A 19,118-nucleotide genomic window follows, 5' to 3' on the forward strand; every position below is an offset into this window, starting at 1 on the left:
GCTTAGACTAGGGTCCCTCACAGTATATCTACGCACTGTATTACAAAATGTCTCAAGGCAGAAACATTCCAGGTACCCTTCAGATGGCAAGAAGCCTGCTAGTATTCTAAGAAATCGGTCTGCAAAGATTTAACAGGTTCCCTGACTCCCACCTTCTCGGACCAGGTCATCCGCGGTGTTAACTCCATGCTCTATGAGCTTCTGGCAGTCATCTAAGGGTTTGATGGTCTCCTGTTCAATGGTGTCCACCTCTTGCAAAAGGGTCACCAATCGCTCATCCAACAGCTTTCCAAGGGTTCCTTTTAAATCACTAAAATGATGTCTGAGGACATCTCTTGTCTGTGAAGCACTCTCTTTTATCTAAAAAGAACACAAAAACTCAAATTTAGAATCTTTAGGAAAAGTTAAAGTATAGGCGTCATTCATAATTACCTAATTGTACCAAACAACTACCATCTTCTGCTCACTAAAGATGATATGGTATGTCAGGATTGAACCTAGGGGCTCACACATGCTGGACAAGCATTCTACTGCTGAATTAACACAGTGCTCGCTTCCCTTTCTTTAGTTAAATAAGACACGGCTTTACTATGTAATCCTAGGCTGGCCCCAAATTTATAATCTTCCTATCTCCCAAGTGTTAGGATTACAGGACAAATCATCAGCCCAGATCACAATTATTAAAAGGGGGGGGAGGTCGGAAAAGATAGGGTCTTTTTTTTTTTTTTTTTTTTTTTTTTTTTTTTTTTTTTTGGTTTTTCGAGACAGGGTTTCTCTGTGGTTTTTGGAGCCTGTCCTGGAACTAGCTCTTGTAGACCAGGCTGGTCTCGAACTCACAGAGATCCTCCTGCCTCTGCCTCCCGAGTGCTGGGATTAAAGGCGTGCGCCACCACCGCCCGGCAAAGATAGGGTCTTCAGGCATGGAGCCTGCTATGATCCTATGATCCTCTAGCCTCAGCTTAGCAGAAAATTTTAATGTAGTCAAGCATGATAGAACATGCCTGTAAAACCGGTACTCTGGAGGCTGAGGCTAAAGCCTCATAAATTTGAAGACTACTCAGATTATATAGCAAAACCCTGTCTTAGAAAGCAATTTTTTGTCAATGGAATTATATACACTTAAGGTACACAGTGTGTTTTGATATAAATATACAGTCAGTTGATACTTCAGTTATGTATCAATGTATGCATCTCTTGACATAGTTATCTATTCTTTTTTTTTTCTTTTTTTTGGCCAGGGTAGGGTGGGACAACAAAAAACTCTATGTTGAGCCGGGCGGTGGTGGCGCACGCCTTTAATCCCAGCACTCGGGAGGCAGAGGCAGGCGGATCTCTGTGAGTTCGAGACCAGCCTGGTCTACAGAGTTAGTTCCAGGACAGGCTCCAAAGCCACAGAGAAACCCTGTCTCGAAAAAAACCAAAAAAAAAAAAAAAAAACTCTATGTTGTTCTGGCTGTCCTGGAACTCACTCTTCAGACCAGGCTGATCTCAAACTCAGATCCACCTGCTTTTGCCTCCCAAGTGCTAGGATTAAAGGTGTGAGCCACCATAACCGGCTTAATGTAGCTAAAGAAAAGTTTTAAAAATAAATTACACAGGGGCCTGGAGAGATGGCTCAGCGGTTAAAAGCATTGCCTGCTCTTCCAAAGGTCCTGAGTTCAATTCCCAGCAACTACATGGTGGCTCACAACCATCTGTAATGGGGTCTGGCGCCCTCTTCTGGCCTGCAGGCATACACACAGACAGAATATTGTATACATAATATTTAAATAAATAAATTACACATATTTAACAGGGCATGGTGGCACACACTTATAATCCCAGCACTTGGGAAGCAGAACAAGTTTAACCTGGTTAAAAAAACAATGTTACTCCCATTACAGAGAATCAGACATGAGATATTGGGGGAAAACCACTGAGCAATGACATAAACTCAAAATCCTTGTCTAGGTTGGCTATCTGCACTGCCTTTATTCTCCAGTATTACCAAACAAAAATGTAATCTATAGTGAAAAATGCAAGATGAAGCCCTGTGTAGTGATTCATCCCTTTAATCCTAGCATTCAAAAGATACAGGCAGGCAGCTCTCTGTGAGCTTGAGGCCAGCCTGGTCTACAGAGTGAGTTCCTGAACATCCAGAGCTGTAAAGAGAAACCTGCCCCCAAAATAAATAAATAAGCAACCAAAAAACAAAAAGAAGCAAGCAAACAAATACATGTACTTAGTGTGTATGCTGGGGAGGGGAAGGTGCTCCTGTGCCATAGAACCTGGGCCTTCTTCACTTGTATGTAGAGGTCAGAGGATGACTTTTGGGAGTCATTTCTCTCTTCCACCATGTGGAAGTTCAGCCTCAGGGACTGAACTCGGGTTGTCACAACTGGGGCAAGCACCTTTATCCAACAAGGCAGCTGACCAGCCCAATGATTACTTTTTTATATGTGGTAAGAACACTGGAGATCTCAATTAGTAATTTGCAAAATACACTATAGTATAGACATCAGTTCCTATCCTGTACATTCAGGCTCCAGGATAAGTTCATCAAACACAACTAAAGCACTGTGCTTTGGAACCACCATCTCACCATTTCTCCTTATTCCTGCTAGCCACTATTCTACTCCACATTTCTATGAACTGGACGTTTTCTAGATCCCACATAAGTAAGATCATATAATACTTTCCTTCTGGGTTCAATGGTTTCACTTGGCCTCTCGATGATAAGCATTTGTCACCATACTCAGCTTTGTTGTTGCTGTGGCTGTCACCTGTATTTTTACGAACTTCCTTTACTTTACTTTTGTGTCTGTGTGTGTTCATGTGCATACATGTGCATGAGGGCGTGCACGGATGTCTTCCCAGATCACTGTTCATCTTATTATGGGGAACAGGGTTGCTCACTGATCATGGAACTCAATGATTGGCTAGACTGGCTAGCTAATAATTGAAACAAGTATTGATTCTGTGATTAAGTCTTTGTTCTAGGAGTTATGACAGGAGATCTTCATCTCACATACACTCTTTCACTTAAATGCTAACTATAAGTACTTTCCCTCTCTCTACCAAGAATAAATATATCCCTTCTCCCCACAAAAAAGTTTCAAGTAGTGGTAGTGGATACCTTTAATCACAGTATTGAGGAAGAGGCTGTCAAATCTCTCTGAGTTACAGGATAGCCTGGTCTAAAGAGTAAGTTCCAGGGCCGGGCGGTGGTGGCGCACACCTTTAATCCCAGCACTCGGGAGGCAGAGGCAGGCGGATCTCTGTGAGTTCGAGACCAGCCTGGTCTACAGAGCTAGTTCCAGGACAGGCTCCAAAACCACAGAGAAACCCTGTCTCAAAAAACCAAAAAAAAAAAAAAAAAAAAAAAAAAGACCAGAAAGAATGTCTTATGAATTTTTTTCTTTTTTTTTTTTTTTTTGAGACAAGGTTTCTCTGTGTAGCCCTGGCTGTCATAGAACTCACTGTGTAGATCAGGCTGGCTTCAACTCACAGATCCAAAGTGTGTGTCACACGCCTGGCTGCCTTACTATTTTTGCGTTGTTAGTAGTGTAGAGTATCAGGCTCTACATACTGTACTTTAACTTCTTTTTGTTGTTGTTTTGAACAAGATCTCCTGGCTCAAAACTCTTATGAAGTTCAAGATGACCTTGAACTTGATCCTCCTCCCCCCACTTCTCCAACACCAATGCCCCAATACCCAGCTTCATGCATTCTAGGGAACCTACCTTTTCGAAGACCAGAGTTGATTTATAAATGCAATACAAATAGAATAAAGTCATCAAGTCAGAGCACTGTGCTACATTTCAGACTTCTTCTAAGAGGAAACTCTGCACTTGAACACTGGGCCAGCAAGGCCCTGCCTGGGTCTTTAACAGATACAGCATATGCAGGAAGTGCACTGGTAAGGTAAAGTCAATTTCCTCTTTAGAAAGAATTCAAAAGCTCCCTCAGAGATTGCAAGCCCATGTTATGTTTGTTTTTGTTTCAGAACCTTAGGGGAAAAAAGGAAGTATGCAACCATTAGCAGTGAGGACTGTGGAAGGGAAAATCCATTTCTAAACCCACCTCCTGTGTACTCATCATAAATTTGTTCTTTTGTTCACAGAATATCAACCCCTGCCATTTCAAACCAGCTTTTACCATAGATCACTTTCTTCTTCAAAAAAATATTTTGCAATTTAAAGCTCAGTCTACAATAATCTAACCATGTAAGTGATCAAGTACATTTACTTCACTCTGTGAAAAGTTTTAAAATAGAGGCTTTGCTGATTAAGAGAATCTCCTTTTTTTGAAGTGTTTCCAATGGTTCAATATGTTCCAGAGGGAAAGGCAGCTCTAAAACCCAATTTAGCAAGACTTTGCATTTCCCACACCTGACTCCTGGAGCCATGCCCTGTCTACTGAGGTGGTTTGTTTGTACTTACAGATAAGATTTTAAGAAAGTCCAAGCATGATGGCACACTTCTGTAACCAGAGCTTTATGAAGTGAGTTCCACAATAGCCAGTGCTATATTGTGAAACAATGTTGATAAATAAATGGTTTCCAGCCGGGCGATGGTGGCGAACGCCTTTAATCCCAGCACTTGGGAGGCAGAGGCAGGTGGATCTCTGTGAGTTGGAGACCAGCCTGGTCTACAAGAGCTAGTTCCAGGACAGGCTCCAAAACCACAGAGAAACCCTGTCTCGAAAAACCAAAAAAAAAAAACCGTTTCCAGGAAAACCAGTGAATTTAGTATTGCCTGAAGACACTTTTTATTATACCATCTATTTTTTATTCTAGATGTTATCCCACAATGGCCTTGAACTTGCTATATAGTTGACTCAAGGATGACCTTGAGCTGATCCTCCATCAGGCACTATGTGGTGCTGTGGGTCCAACCCAGGGAGGGCTTCATGAATGCTAGTAAGCGCTCTACCCTCAGCTCCTATACCACACATCCCTTATGCCTGCATAAACCATATAGTAGCTAACAACCATCAGCTTCAAATGCTACCTAGCCATCTAAGAAGGTGGTTTTCTGGGGTCAAATGACTGACCCTTTCACAGGGTCACCTAAGACCATCAGAAAACACAGATATTTACATTACAATTCATAACAGCAAAATCAGTTACAAAGTAGCAACAAAAATGGTTGGGGGGGGTCACCACAACATGAGGAACTGTATTAAAGTGTCACAGAATTAGGGAGGTTGAGAATCACTGACCTAGGACAACAATATCTCTGTTTGCAATAACAAAGAATATAAATAGCCAGCCATGCCTTTATCTTGGCATTCAGAAGGCAGAAGCAGGACAATCTCTGTGAACTCAAGGACAGTTTAGTCTACAACGCAAGTTCTAGACCAGTCAAGAGAGAAAAGAACATATAAATGGCAGGCAAGTCAAGGTCTTCAGGACGAAGCCATAATGTATAGAGTTTATATTCACTGTCACATTCCGAACCCCTACTGAAACCTCTCGAGTGTGATAAATCATTAAAACTTTTTATCTTTCTCTCTTTTCTTCCTCCTCCTTCTTCTCTTTTCTTTTCTTTTTTTTTTTTTTTTTTTTTTTTTTTTTGAGACAGGCCCTCTATTTAGCTCTGGCTGTTCTAGAACTAGCTCTGTAGACAAGGCTGTCCTGAAACTCAGAGATCTGACTGCCTCTGCCTCCCCAATGCTGAGATTAAAGGTGTGCCGTCATCACCAGCCCTGGGTTGTAAGATCATTAAAACTGACAAAGTATCACTAAAGTTGAGTTAAATTTATAGTTAACTTTTTTCCCTCTTACAGAAACTTTTGAAAGTTAACAAGATGATGAGCTCACAAAACACTACCCACTGATACCAAACAACACAAATTACATACTTTCTTCCAGAGTTTAGTTATAAAAAGGTCATAAAAGCTGGGCGGTGGTGGCGCATGCCTTTAATCCCAGCACTTGGGTGGCAGAGGCAGGTGAATCTCTGTGAATTTGAGGCCAGCCTGGTCTACAAGAGCTAGTTCCAGGACAGGCACCAAAGCTGCAGAGAAACCTTGTTTCGAAAAAACCAAAAAACGGGGTTGGGGGAGGCTGGAGCTGGGCATTGGTGGCACGTGCTTTTAATCCCAGCACTTGGGAGGCAGAGGCAGGTGGATCCCTATCAGTTTGAGGGCTGTTACACAGAGAAACCCTGTCTTAAAAAGCCAAAAAAAAAAAAAAAAAAAAAAAAAAAAAGATTAAAAAAAAGAAAAAAAAATGGGGCTGGAGAGATGGCTCAATGGTTAAGAGCACTGGCTGCTCTTTCAGAAGACTCTGGTACAATTTCCAGCACCCACATAGCAATGGAGACATCCAGACCTGACTGCTGCCAAGGACCACATCTAGGTCTGTGGTCCCAGCCTATGGCCTTGGTGCTCAGGGGCCATATCACCACCAGAGCCACCCTGATCTGAATGGCCCGCGCTCCCACCTGGAACCAGGATATCATACAGGCTCAAGTTGCTGCTGAGGGCCATGTCTAGGTCCATGGTCCGGCTCTAGCTGTGGTCTATGTTGATGTCTGTGGCCCATGTCACCTCAGTGGGCCATGGGAACCATTTATGATGGAATCAAAGAGCCAATCTGAAGCGAATCTGCCCCTCCATGGACCATGAAACGGGCCCCTACCCTCATTGGAGAGCTGTTGTCCCTCCACCCAGGCACTCAGGAGAGATGACCCCACCTCTCACCTGAGGGGGTGTGTGTCCTGGTGGCCTGTATTGACCACGTCAACTACCACCCACAGGTGGGCGTGAGGCTGGCCAAGCCTAGCGTCTACTCCATCTAGGACTGTTGGAGCTCATGAAAGGACTGGTCCACGGAATGATAACTGCATGATTTGGGGAGACCACAGAATATCCAAGAAGAGTTTTGGTGAGGACCCAGTGATGATGGTGTACCAGAAACCAGAGGCCTTGTGCAAGTAAAGACGATTGGAGAAAAGGGTGTACTGTGTGACACATCACAGCTCCCAAGCCCACCAGGAGGAATGAAGAGGTGTTGGAGGGGTGGGAAAGACGCAGGAGGGAAGTCGCCCTTTGTTGGTGTTTTGTTTTGCTGTATTGTTGTTGGGAGGGCCACTACAGGGGGAAGAGAGGATATGGAGGAACTGAGAGGTGAGCAGAACTGGGATGCATGATGCGAAATTCCCAAAGATTCAATAAAGAAATCATGCTAAATATAAACAAACAAACAAACAAAAACTAACAAGAATATACAGGGGCTACTGGCTGATAATTCTGTCAATAAAGTATGTTATGCCACAAGTGTGAGGACATGAGTTTGGATCCCAGCACTGATGGAAAAAGTTAGGCACAGAGGTGTCCATCTGTAATCCCAGCACTGGGTAGGGATGGGGGTGTGGAGAGAGAATTACTGGGGTTTACTGGCAGACAGTCTAGCAGGATTAGTGAGTTCCAGGTTCAGAGAGAGACTCCTGTCTCAAAAACTAGGGCAGAAAGCAGTCAAGAAGACACTGACATTAAACTCCAGCCTCCACATGCATCTGTGTACATGTGCTCATGCACCCCCCCACACACACAACAACAATGCCCACACACAGCTAGGAATAGGAAACTGCTCTTCCACTGAGCTATATCTTCAGCTTTGTTTGTTATTGAGTCTTAGATGTAGCCCTGGCAAGGCTAGTCTGGAACTATGTAGACCATATACATAGACCAACTGGTCTTAAATGTAGCATTCCTGTAGGGATGTGTCACTAATGTTGTTGGGGGAAACAGAACATGCAAGCTTTTAAAAAAAACTTTCTTTTAAAAAAATTTTTTGGGGGGCTGGAGAGATGGCTAGGTGGTTAAGAGTACTGACTGCTCTTCCAGAGGACCCGGGTTCAATTCCCAGTACCCACATGGCAGTTCACAACTGTCTGAAGATCCAGTTGCAGGGGATCGGACACCTTCACACCAATGCACATAAAATAAAGTTAAATAAACCATAAAAATAAAAAAAAAAATTTTTTAACAAAAAAAAAAAAAAAACAAAAAAAAACAGGGCTGGAGAGATGGCTCAGAGGTTAAGAGCTTTAACTGCTCTACCAAAGGTCTTGAGTTCAATTCCCAGCAACCACATGGTGGCTCACAACCATCTGTAATGGGGTCTAGTGCCCTCTTCTGGCCTGCAGACATAGACACAGAATATTGTATCCATAATAAATAAATAAATATTTAAAAAAAAAAAAAAAAACAAAGCCGGGCGGTGGTGGCGCACGCCTTTAATCCCAGCACTCGGGAGGCAGAGGCAGGCGGATCTCTGTGAGTTCGAGACCAGCCTGGTCTACAAGAGCTAGTTCCAGGACAGGCTCCAAAAAACCACAGTTTAGAAACCCTGTCTCGAAAAACCAAAAAAAAAAAAAATAATAATAATAATAATAATAATAATAAAAGAAGAAAAAAAAAAGAAAGTGTCTTTTTTTTCTTTACCCCTTTTTGGTTTTACCAAGACAGGGTTTCTCTGTAGCTTTGGTGCCTGTCCTGGAACTAGCTCTTGTAGACCAGGCTGGTCTTGAATTTAGAGAGATCCACCTGCCTCTGCCTCCCGAGTGCTGGGATTAAAGACGTGTTGCCACCATTGCCTGGCATTTTTTTTTTTTTTTGGAAGTGTCTTACTATGTAGCCCAGGCCAACCTCACACTCCTAGAAATCCTCCTCCTGTAGCCTTCGTGCTAGGGTTATGAATGTGCCACACCAAAGAACTAAAATCTTTGCTTCGAAACTGCTGAACTTTTAACGATTTATTATGCAGCAGGAGATAACCAAACCATATGAGACAGATGTTTAACTCTTGATTAACTGCATTAATGAAGAGAATTAATATAATCAAGATTACAATCTAAGAAGGAGCTCTGCAAAACTACACCCACATTTATAAAGGCTTTCATTCACATGTTTATTGAGGTCTATTATGTGCCAGGAACTGGGGTTGTAAAAATGAATAAGGCATGATCTTGACCTCAAAAAAAAAAAAAAAACCATACACACACACAAAAACAAAAAACAAAAACCTCATTCTACTGGGCATGGTGGCACACGCTTACAATTACAGCATCCCAAAGCCTGAGGCAGGAATACCACAAGTTTCAAGCCAGTCTACTTAAGAACTTTCCTTTTGGGAAAGAACATGGAAAGTTGTCAGTAGAAGCAACAATGTCATTTTGAATAATATTTAGTAGTTTTTATCATTGTGGCTAAGACTAATTATACTAATCAACCAAGAATATCCTATGTCCTGGGCATTGTGCTAAACATTTTAAATACCCCCTTTAAAATTTGTGTTTATTGTTATTCTGCGTATGTGTGATGGGATGTCATGCACCATCATATACACGAGAAGGTCAGAGGATAACTGTGGATTTGGTTCTCTCCTTCCACCTTTGCACATGTTCCAGAGATCAAATTCATGTCCTCAGCCATATGCAGCAAACACTTTACTTGCTGAGCCATTTTAATGGACACAGTACTTCTTACTTTTTTCTTTTCTTTTTCGTTTTTTGAGACAGGGCCTCTCTACATAGTCCTGGTTGTCCTGGAATTCTCTGTGGACCAGACTGGCCTCACACTCAGAGGTCCACCTGCCTCTGCCTCCCAAATGCTGGGATTAAAAGCGTGCACCACTACCGCCCAGCATAAGCACTATATTTTTTAATCTTCATTTACAGAATCAGGAAAGTCAAATTTCACTAGATTCCCTGAATAAAAAGAGTAAGTAAAACAACTGCCATAAGTGTATCATTGACAGCCTTCAATATTAAAAGATTATTCCTACACTTGGCAGACTTTCTAGAAAGCAAATTAGCTTATTTTACCAGTTTAAAAATAAGGGCAATTTGCTGGGTGGTGGTAGCACTGGCCTTTAATCCCAGCACCCGGGAGGCAGAGGCGCGTGGGTCTCTGTGAGTTCAAGGCCAGCCTGGTCTATAAGAGCTAGTTCCAGGAGAGGCTCCAAAGATAGAGAAACCCTGTCTTTAAAAAAAAAAGTGGTTTTCTCTATCAAAATTATATGTATGATGGGGGCTGCAGAGAGGCTCAGTGTTTAAGAACATATGCTGCTCTTGGAGAAGATCTGGGCTTGGTGTCCAGCACCCGCATGGTGGATAAAAGCTGTTGGTAACTCCAGTTCTAGAGGATTAGAGGCCTTTTACTGGCCGCCACAGGAACTACATGCACACAATGAAGACACGCAGGCAAACACTCATATACATAAAACAAACAAAAAAACATATTACAAGCACTTCTGAAGGGCCTGGGTTCAGTTCCTAGCACCCATATTAGGCAGTTCACAATTACTTGTAACTTCAGTTCCGGTAACTTCAACATCCTTTTCTGGCCTTGGCGGATACTGTATGAATATGGTTCAGTCACCTGGGCATGCGCGCGCGTGCGCGCACACACACACACTTCTCAAAAAAATAAATAAATTTAGAAGTGTGTATATATAGGCCGGGCAGTAGTGTCACACACCTTTAATCCCAGGACTTGGGAGACAGGCAGATGGACCTCTGAGTTCAATGCCAGCCCGGTCTACGGAGTGAGTTATACGTGGCTCACCCACTCTCTATTCCAACTATTTTGTTTTGCCTATAGAATTCTGCTTATATTTTGCCATATTTGTCAATACATTTCACCCTACTACCAACAAAAACTTCTGAAGTATTTATTTATTAATTATCTATCTCTGCATGTAAAAGTACTTTGTACATGAGGGCTAAGTATTCTGCTACTGAGCCACATCCCAAACCTTAAAAAAATGTTGTTTTTTGTTTTCTGAAGCAGTGTTTCTCTGTATAACAGCTCTGGCTGTCCCAGAACTCACAGAGATCCAACTGCCTCTCAAGCGCTGGGATTAAAGGAGTGCACCATAACCCTGGCAACTTTTTTTGTTTGTTCTTTGAGAAAATATACTTAATAAATGCTTATACTGCTAACCAAAAGAAAAATAATAGATACACAGTTACATACAGAGCAGTTTCTCTCCTCTGTAGAATATGCATTGTCAGATATACCAAAATGCTAACTAGAGCTGTCTACAATTGTAATTATGGGTTATTTTCAAATGACTTTATCTGTTCTTAGTTTTCTCTAGATCTATATTTAATGTTTTCTTAGGGTATTATAACAGTGTTACTGCTGCACCAAATTACATTTAAACAGATTCCTTACTGTTTTCAAAATGGTAACAGAAGGGGAAGTGAGAGATAAAAGCAGCAATAATAGCTTTCTTTTCTTCACGGAGCTAAGACTTCCTGTCTTGGTTTTCTGAAATAACCTGTTTTTCTTCATGAATCTTTAGTCTGTTGTATGTTTCCAAGTCCTGTGGAAATAAAAATCTATAAAAAACCTGGTCTTACAAAGGAAAAACAAAACAAAACAAGGATACTAATTAAATCTTCAAGAAGTAGTCTAAAATCAATTACAAAAAAAACAAAAAACAAAAAAAAACAAAAAACTAAGCTAGGCATAATACTGTGACACAGTTACTGAGAGGATCTTCGAGCCCAGGAATGCAACTCAACCAAGGTGCCTGTGGCACTGTCTGTCATGCCAGCACTCTTGAGATTGAAGCAGAAGAATAACAAGATTTGAGGACAGCCTGGACTACCCAGTGGATTCTAGGTCATCAGAGATACAATGGGACCATATTTCAAAGACCAACCAACCAAAGAAAAGAAACATATACACAAATAAATTATAAATAAAATTCACTGGCTACATTATAGATAGTAAAAGATGCTAGCCAACATGGTGGCATGATCAATAACACAAACTATTCAGAAGGCAGATGTAGAACAGACAGCAAGGCTTCAGCTACCCTGAGAGCTATACTGTCACAAAAAGACATGCTGGGTAGTCAATGGCTTAAAATTATCAATTATATGCTGGGCACTGGTGGCACAGGCCTTGAATCCCAGCAGAGGCAGGTAGATCTCTAGGAGTTCAAGGTCAGCCTAGTCTACAAAGAGAATGCCAGGACAGTCTCCAAAGCTACACAGATAACCCTGTCTTGAAACAAACGAACAAAAAGAACCATCAATTATTCATCCAGGCATGTTGAAGGGGCTGCAGAGTCAGGGGGATCTCTATGAGTTCAAGCCCAGTCTAGCCTGGTCTACATCATTAATTAATTCCAGGACAGTCAGAGCTATAGAGAGAGACACCTGTCTCAAAAAAATAAATAAATAAACAAATAAATAAAGTAAGATCATCAGTTATTCCCTTACATTTTTTGTACAATTATCTAACATATTTTGTACAATTATCTAACATTCAAAATGTATAATATTTCAACACTATTTTGAGACAGAGTCTTACTAGGTTCCTCAGGCTAGGGTAGAACTTTCCATCCTCCTCTAGCCTAAGTGTTAGGACTTCCAAAATGCGCCACCATGTCCCAAACAACATTTTAATCTTTAAGAAAAAAAAAAACAAGGCAACTTAGGAAAATCCACTTAGTTTAAACCCTAGAAATCAATGAAGGTCTACTGAAATGGTAAAGTATTCTGAGTACATGCACCTCAGTCTTTAGTGTATTTTCTTTATTTCGTTTTAGCTATATGTAGGAGGTATTTGTACATGAGTGCTGGACTATGGAGTGAGTGTGGACACTGTGGAGGTCAAGGGCACTAACTTGACATGGATGCTGGAAACAGAACCTAGGTCCTCTGCAAGAGCAGTATACGCTCTAAACCACTGAACCATCTCTCTAGCCCTTTAATGTTCTCTTTTTTTTTTAATATTTATTTATTTATTTATTTATTTATTTATTTATTTATTTATTATGTATACAATATTCTGTCTGTGTGTATGCCTGCAGGCCAGAAGAGGGCACCAGACCTCATTACAGATGGTTGTGAGCCACCAAGTGGTTGCTGGGAATTGAACTCAGTACCTTTGGAAGAGCAGTCAGTGCTCTTAACCGCTGAGCCATCTCTCCAGCCCCCTTTAATGTTCTCTTATCACACTTAGGGATCTTGCTAAAGTAGATTCAATGAGTCTGGTCTGAAGCCTAAGATTCTGCATTCTTTTCAAGATGAAGTCACTGCTGCAAGTCTTGGACCACAGTTATAGTAGCAAGTATTCAGGCGTCACCGCTGACCAGAGCTGGGGAGAGCCTCCACCAAACAGCACTTCAATTAGGAAGGCAGCATATATACTCTGAGGGAGCAAAGACTTGTGTTGGTTAATGCCTGGAGGCTACAGAATTCACCCTACTAAAGACACAGGAAAGGCAACATAGTCATTTTTGAGGGTGAGCTGTACCTGCACACAGACTAAAACACTGTGGGCTCTCTGGGATCTCACACTGCCCTCCCCATCAGTGATGACAGATGGAGTTTCTGAATCTGTAAATTTCAAGTGTCAGGCCTAAGACTGTATGTAGCAATGTTGTCAAGGTGCTACTGCTCTTAGGCCTGAGTGGATAGCTGGCATTCTTTCCTTTAGTGTCTGCTTAGAGGCAGAAATGACATTGATCTAGAAATAGCACAAATGCTGAAAAATACAGTGGATGTAAAATCTTAAAATGAATACAAAACAACTCAGGCTCGTCTTGTTTATTTTATTTTTAGGGGTGATACCCTACTTATCAGGCACCAAATACAAGTAAATTCATGAAGCTTTATTTCCCCGACCTCAGTATACAGGACTTGGAAGTTACCTCTGGTACACAACGAACATGTACTGGGTGAATGAACAAAGGTGTACTTTCAGAGAGTGGGATTTATTTAATTCTTGGGTATTCACTCCTTAGTACCAAGGATTCCAGGAAGTACAGAAAACTATTCTTAATGATTTCCACATCAGAGTAGGCTACTGTGAGCATTATCTGCCTTCCTGACAACCAAACATATCTCTAGCCTTTAACTTACTTAAGCAGTAAGATGGGCTGGGTGACAGGTTTGTATTGCTGGCACTTCAGAGGTGGAGGCAGGAGTTAAGATCATCTTCAGCTAAATATTATGTTCAAAGCTAGCCTAGGAACATGAAACGTGTCTCAAAAAAGAAAACAAAAAACCAAAACAGTAAGTCAGAGACAACCCTTGCATTCCTACACAGAACTTCCTTTTCTCTAAAAACAGAGGGCAGGGCCTAAACTTAACCACAGAGGAGAAACTGCTACATGTTTTTGACAGAATAATTTAAAAGATTTTTATCCTTCTTCCCCCAGACTTTCATATACTCCACTTCTTAACAATCGACAAAACTTATGAGAAAATTTTAAATGGTAAGAAACCAAAGGAAAGATAAAATGTATGCCAAGAATCTGTGAAACAGTTAAATCGTAAATAAAAAAATTACATGATCTAGTAATTGGTAGGTATGTTGTAAAAAAAAAAAAGAAAACATGCCACAGAGATATTTGTAATTCATAATTGTTAAAATGCAGAATAAACCCCATTGTCTAACAACTTGTAAATGGATACATAACACAAGATGTATTCATATCACAAACACATTCAGCCATGAAAGGACTTAAGTACTAAGAAACACTACCACATAGATGAATTCTGAAAATACATTTTTAAATTTTTATTTATTTGTTTATTTGGCTTTTTCAATATATGAGTTTTTCTGTGTAGCACTGGCTATTCTGGAACTAACTCTGTAGACCAGACTCAGAGATCCACCTTCCTCTGCCTCCCAAACGGTGGGATTAAAGGTGTGTGCCACCAATGTCAGGCTGAAAGTATATTCTAAGCCAAGAAAGGCAGTCATGAAGGACTTCATATTGCATGATTCTGCTTATACAACATGCCTAGCATAGGGTCTAAGGATGTAGCTAGCTAGCATGCACGAGGTTCTGGAGCACCACTTAAACTAGGAGTGATGGTATATGCCTCTAATCTAAGTTTTTGGGAGGTACAGACAGGAGGATAGAAGTTCCAGGTCATATTTGACTACACAGACAGTTCAAGGCCAGTGGGGACTACTTGGGACCTTGTTGGAAGGAAGAAAGCCGAGGAGGAAGGAGGAAAGGTCCAGAATAGGTAAATCCATAAAAATAGACAATAGTTTAGATTGTTATTAGATTACTCAAAGTGACAATCGATAAATACACAGTATTTCTGGAGCATAATGAAAACATTCTGGAATAAACACATCATGATTTAAACAATTTTTAATTAACTTTTTAACTATTTTTTAAATGTGTTTGGGTATTTTCAACATATGCGTGCATGTGTGAATGTGTGTGGTGATTTTGGAGGCCAGGAGAGTGCACAGAACTGTATTTATTTACAATGTGGGTGCTGGGAATTGAACACAGGTCCTCTAGAGCAGCCATCTTAACCTCTGAGCCATCTCTCCAGTTCCTACAGCTAAATAACTTTGTCAGTACACTAAAAATCACTGAATGAATTACATGATGTGAATTTTATTACAAGGGAAATAAAGGAAACACTGGCTTGGGGTGTAGCTCAGTGGCAAAGCAATTCACATGATGCCTTGGATTCCATCCCCTTACCCTCCCTTTTGAGACAGTTTCTCTGTGTAGCTTTGGAGACTACCTTGAAACTTGCTCTGTAGAGTGCTGGGACAAAAGGTATTTGCTACCACCCAGCTCCATCCCTTCTCAAAACAAAACAAAACAAAACAAAAAACCCAATCACCAGGAGCTCTGAGTTCCAGGACAGCCAGGGCTACACAGAGAAACCCTGTCTCAAAAGGCAAAACAAAAAGTCAAAACCAAGTAAAGACATCCCCAGTACAGCATCTCTTCTTCTCAGTTCTTCTTAAAACATTTTTACTCAAAAAAACGATATACTTGATGTAATCAATCTGAAAATGACTGGAACTCTAAAAATATCCTAACCAACAAACAAAGGCACCTGTTCATTTTGATTATATATATATATATATATATATATATATTTTTTTTTTTTTTTTTTTTTTTTTTTTGGTTTTTCGAGACAGGGTTTCTCTGTGGTTTTTGGAGCCTGTCCTGGAACTAGCTCTTGTAGACCAGGCTGGTCTCGAACTCCCAGAGATCCGCCTGCCTCTGCCTCCCGAGTGCTGGGATTAAAGGCGTGCGCCACCACCGCCCGGTTTGATAATATTTTTATAACACAGAACTTTCTTAAAATTTAAGCCAGGAGGTGGTGGCACATGTTTTAATCCCAGCACTCGGGAGGCAGAGGCAGGCGGATCTCTGTGAGCTCGAGGCCAGCCTGGTCTACAAGAGCTAGTTCCAAAACAGGCTCCAAAGCTACAGAGCAACCTTGTCTCAACCCCCGCCCCCAGAAAAAAAGGAAGAAAGAAAAAAAAAAAAAGAGAGAAAGAAAAGAAAATTGACTTGACAGGAGCTTTATTCTACAAATCTGAACAAGTATAGTTAGAAATAGCTGGGATAATTCACAACCAGAACAAAAAACATCCCGGCTGACAAAGGAGACTGACACTATGATTTGGTGTAGTCAGAATGTAATGTCATCAGAAATCCAAATTGTGATGGATGTGTTCTTATTGTTTCTGTGTCAAGCATGAGACAATGCCTTTCAAAAAAAAAAAAAAAAAAAAAAAAGAAAACCATACTAAACCACACTAATTATAGGAGTATGTTCTGTATTTAAATTATTGGATTCAAAACTCAATTGCTCAAGAGGCAGAGCAGTTTTCCAGCATGCCTAAAGTCCTGGGTCCCATGCCCAACACAACAAAAAATAAATTAATAATAAGTAAATATAAAATGAAAGAACATAGGGTTAGATTTTTTTTCAGTGCCGTGGATCTATTAGGCAAGTGTTCTATCACACCCACACACCTACGTTTAGAAACTAAACGTTTTAACTATCCAGGGTGGGGATCACACTAAAATTACATTCAATATACACACAAAAAATTAGTAAGTGCTACGCCCGGGTGCTTACTTCATTCTTCTAGTGCCAGCACTAATGCTTAATTGCTGGGGCAGATAAACTACAGTCATGCTCATGTATAAGATATTTCAACTGGCCAAAACATTAGTCATTTACTTTTATTTGAGTTTTGAGACAGGGTTTAGGTTTTAGAGCCCACCCTGGTACTCACTCTGTAGACCAGGCTGGTCTCAAACTCATAAAGATCCGCCTGTCTCTGCCTCCCGAGTGCTGGGATTAAAGTGTGTGCTACCACCACCACCGGGCAGCATTAAGTCATTTATTAAGGGGTTCTTTAGCCAAGTGTGGTGGAACATTCCTGTTATCCCATAATGAGTTCCAGGACAGTCTTGGCTACTTAGTAAGAGCTGTATTTAAAACAATAAAATAAAATAAAAAAAAGCAGGTGGGTAGTGGTTTTTGTCTTTAATCCTAGCACACAGGAGGCAGTGGCAGGGGGCTCTCTGAATTCGAGGCCAGTCTGATCTATAGAGCAAGTTCCAGGGCAGCCAGGGCTACACAGAGAAACCCTGTCTCAAAAAAACCAAAAATGAATTAATTAAAGTTAAAAGGAACATAGTGGGAAGTGGATATGATAAAAGTACACGGTATACAGGGTAAGATTCTCAGACTAAACAATAGTATATACAAAGAGGTATTTTACACTTATTTTTAAAGTCCTACTTTTGAAAATTCACTTCAAAACAGAAGGAATAACGCAGATCTTTCAAAAGGAAATCCAGATGTGTGCACTTGAACCCCTTGAAAGTATTCAGCAAATCACATTAATCGCGAGACATAGCCAGATTCTGATCTCAGTTTTCTCCTAAAATAATGCCTGGCCTACACCAGTTCTACACAGATTCTTTTTTTTTCTTTTCTTTTTTTTTTTTTTTTTGCTTTTTTCGAGACAGAGTTTCTCTGTGGTTTTGAAGCCTGTCCTGGAACCTGCTCTTGTAGACCAGGCTGGTCTTGAACTCACAGAGATCCGCCTCCCAAGTGCTGGGATTAAAGGCGTGCGCCACCACCGCCCGGCTCTACACAGATTCAAAATACATAAAACCCAAAGTTTATGGAGAATTCTTGGTGATGACGCCATTCAAAGGCACCGTTAACACAGCACTGTGTCACCAGGGTTCATTCAACACGGCAGCAAGGAGGTTAGCAGTGTAATGATGCGCATTCGTTGCAAATCAGGCCTAGAGAGATTCTGATGAAATGCCATTTACTCAAAAAGCATTAACTAAGCACTTAATAGTAACCTGAGGATTATCGGTCTTATCCAGCATTGGCAGGGGGTTCTATCTTTTCCTGTACACCTTTGAGAGTGGAGAGAAGCCATGTGGCTTTCCCATATCTTTGCTGGCCCTTTCCTGGTGGAGAGATAACGGCACCACTTGAAAGTATATTTAGCTTTTCCTTTTAGGAGTCAGTCCTTTCTTTAAATCTGCTTTTCCACTTCCCTTCACCTTTGTATACCCTCCCTTCAACATCTTGTGTTCCTCCTTCTGCCCTTCAACATTCTTCACCTAAACTTCTAGCCCGTCTAGAGACTACTCAATAATTTTTCAAGGCATTTGCGATCATGTGAGATATTCAAGTATTAACCCCATTCATTGGGCATTACTGTTACTGCTGCTCAACCTCTCCGTTTCTCCTTACTCCTTCCCTCTCCGTGTCTACTTCATCTCCACCTTGACTGTCCCAGGTCACCGCCCCGGGCTTTCTAAACTGAGTACCTACCACAGACTTCCCCTCACTATGCCCCCTTCCTCCCGACTCTTTTCGGTCATTACTCTGGGATCCCTCGGATTTTGCTCCGGCGGCTCAACCTCCGACGCCACCCCTATTTCCATTAAGTGCCCCACACGGCGGCTTAGGGGCTCTCCCCTCACCCTTCCACGGTCTCCCAAACTTGTCTCCCCCTCAAGAACTCTGCAGCGCCCACCTCACCAGGACTCGTCTCCAACAGGTCGGCGACCGCCTTCCCTCTCTGAGCCTCGGGGCGCTCCCGCCGCGCGCGCCCACCCTATGGCCCGCGCCCTCCAAGGCCCGCAGTGGCCCTCCGACCTGCCTCTGCGCCTCCCGCAGCCCCTGCAGCCGCTGGCCCAGCTCCCGGCGGTAGCTCTGCGCCGCCTCCACGTTCTCGCGGGCTTCTTGCAGCAGCACCTCCGGCTCCGGCTCCATCGCCTCCCTCATCCGCCCGCGTAACCCGCCGGGTTCCCGACTGTGCCGGGTTCCCGCGAGCGGCCCCGCGCG

At 41.8% G+C, this 19,118-nt stretch overlaps 1 protein-coding gene across 1 annotated transcript in view; it reads right to left on the reverse strand.

The window, feature by feature from the left end:
* Window positions 1–19,118, reverse strand: part of Crlf3 (cytokine receptor like factor 3) — a 34,451-nt gene extending 15,333 nt beyond the window's left edge. Inside the window, exons 1-2 of the mRNA XM_057774710.1 lie at window positions 18,930–19,118; window positions 153–360 (exon numbers count right to left, since the gene is read on the reverse strand). Of these exons, the coding sequence (XP_057630693.1) occupies window positions 153–360; window positions 18,930–19,058 (337 nt within the window). The 5' untranslated portion in view covers window positions 19,059–19,118. The remainder of the gene's footprint in view (window positions 1–152; window positions 361–18,929) is intronic.

Source organism: Chionomys nivalis, chromosome 7, assembly GCF_950005125.1.
Source record: "Chionomys nivalis chromosome 7, mChiNiv1.1, whole genome shotgun sequence".
In the NCBI taxonomy this organism is placed as follows: domain Eukaryota; kingdom Metazoa; phylum Chordata; class Mammalia; order Rodentia; family Cricetidae; genus Chionomys; species Chionomys nivalis.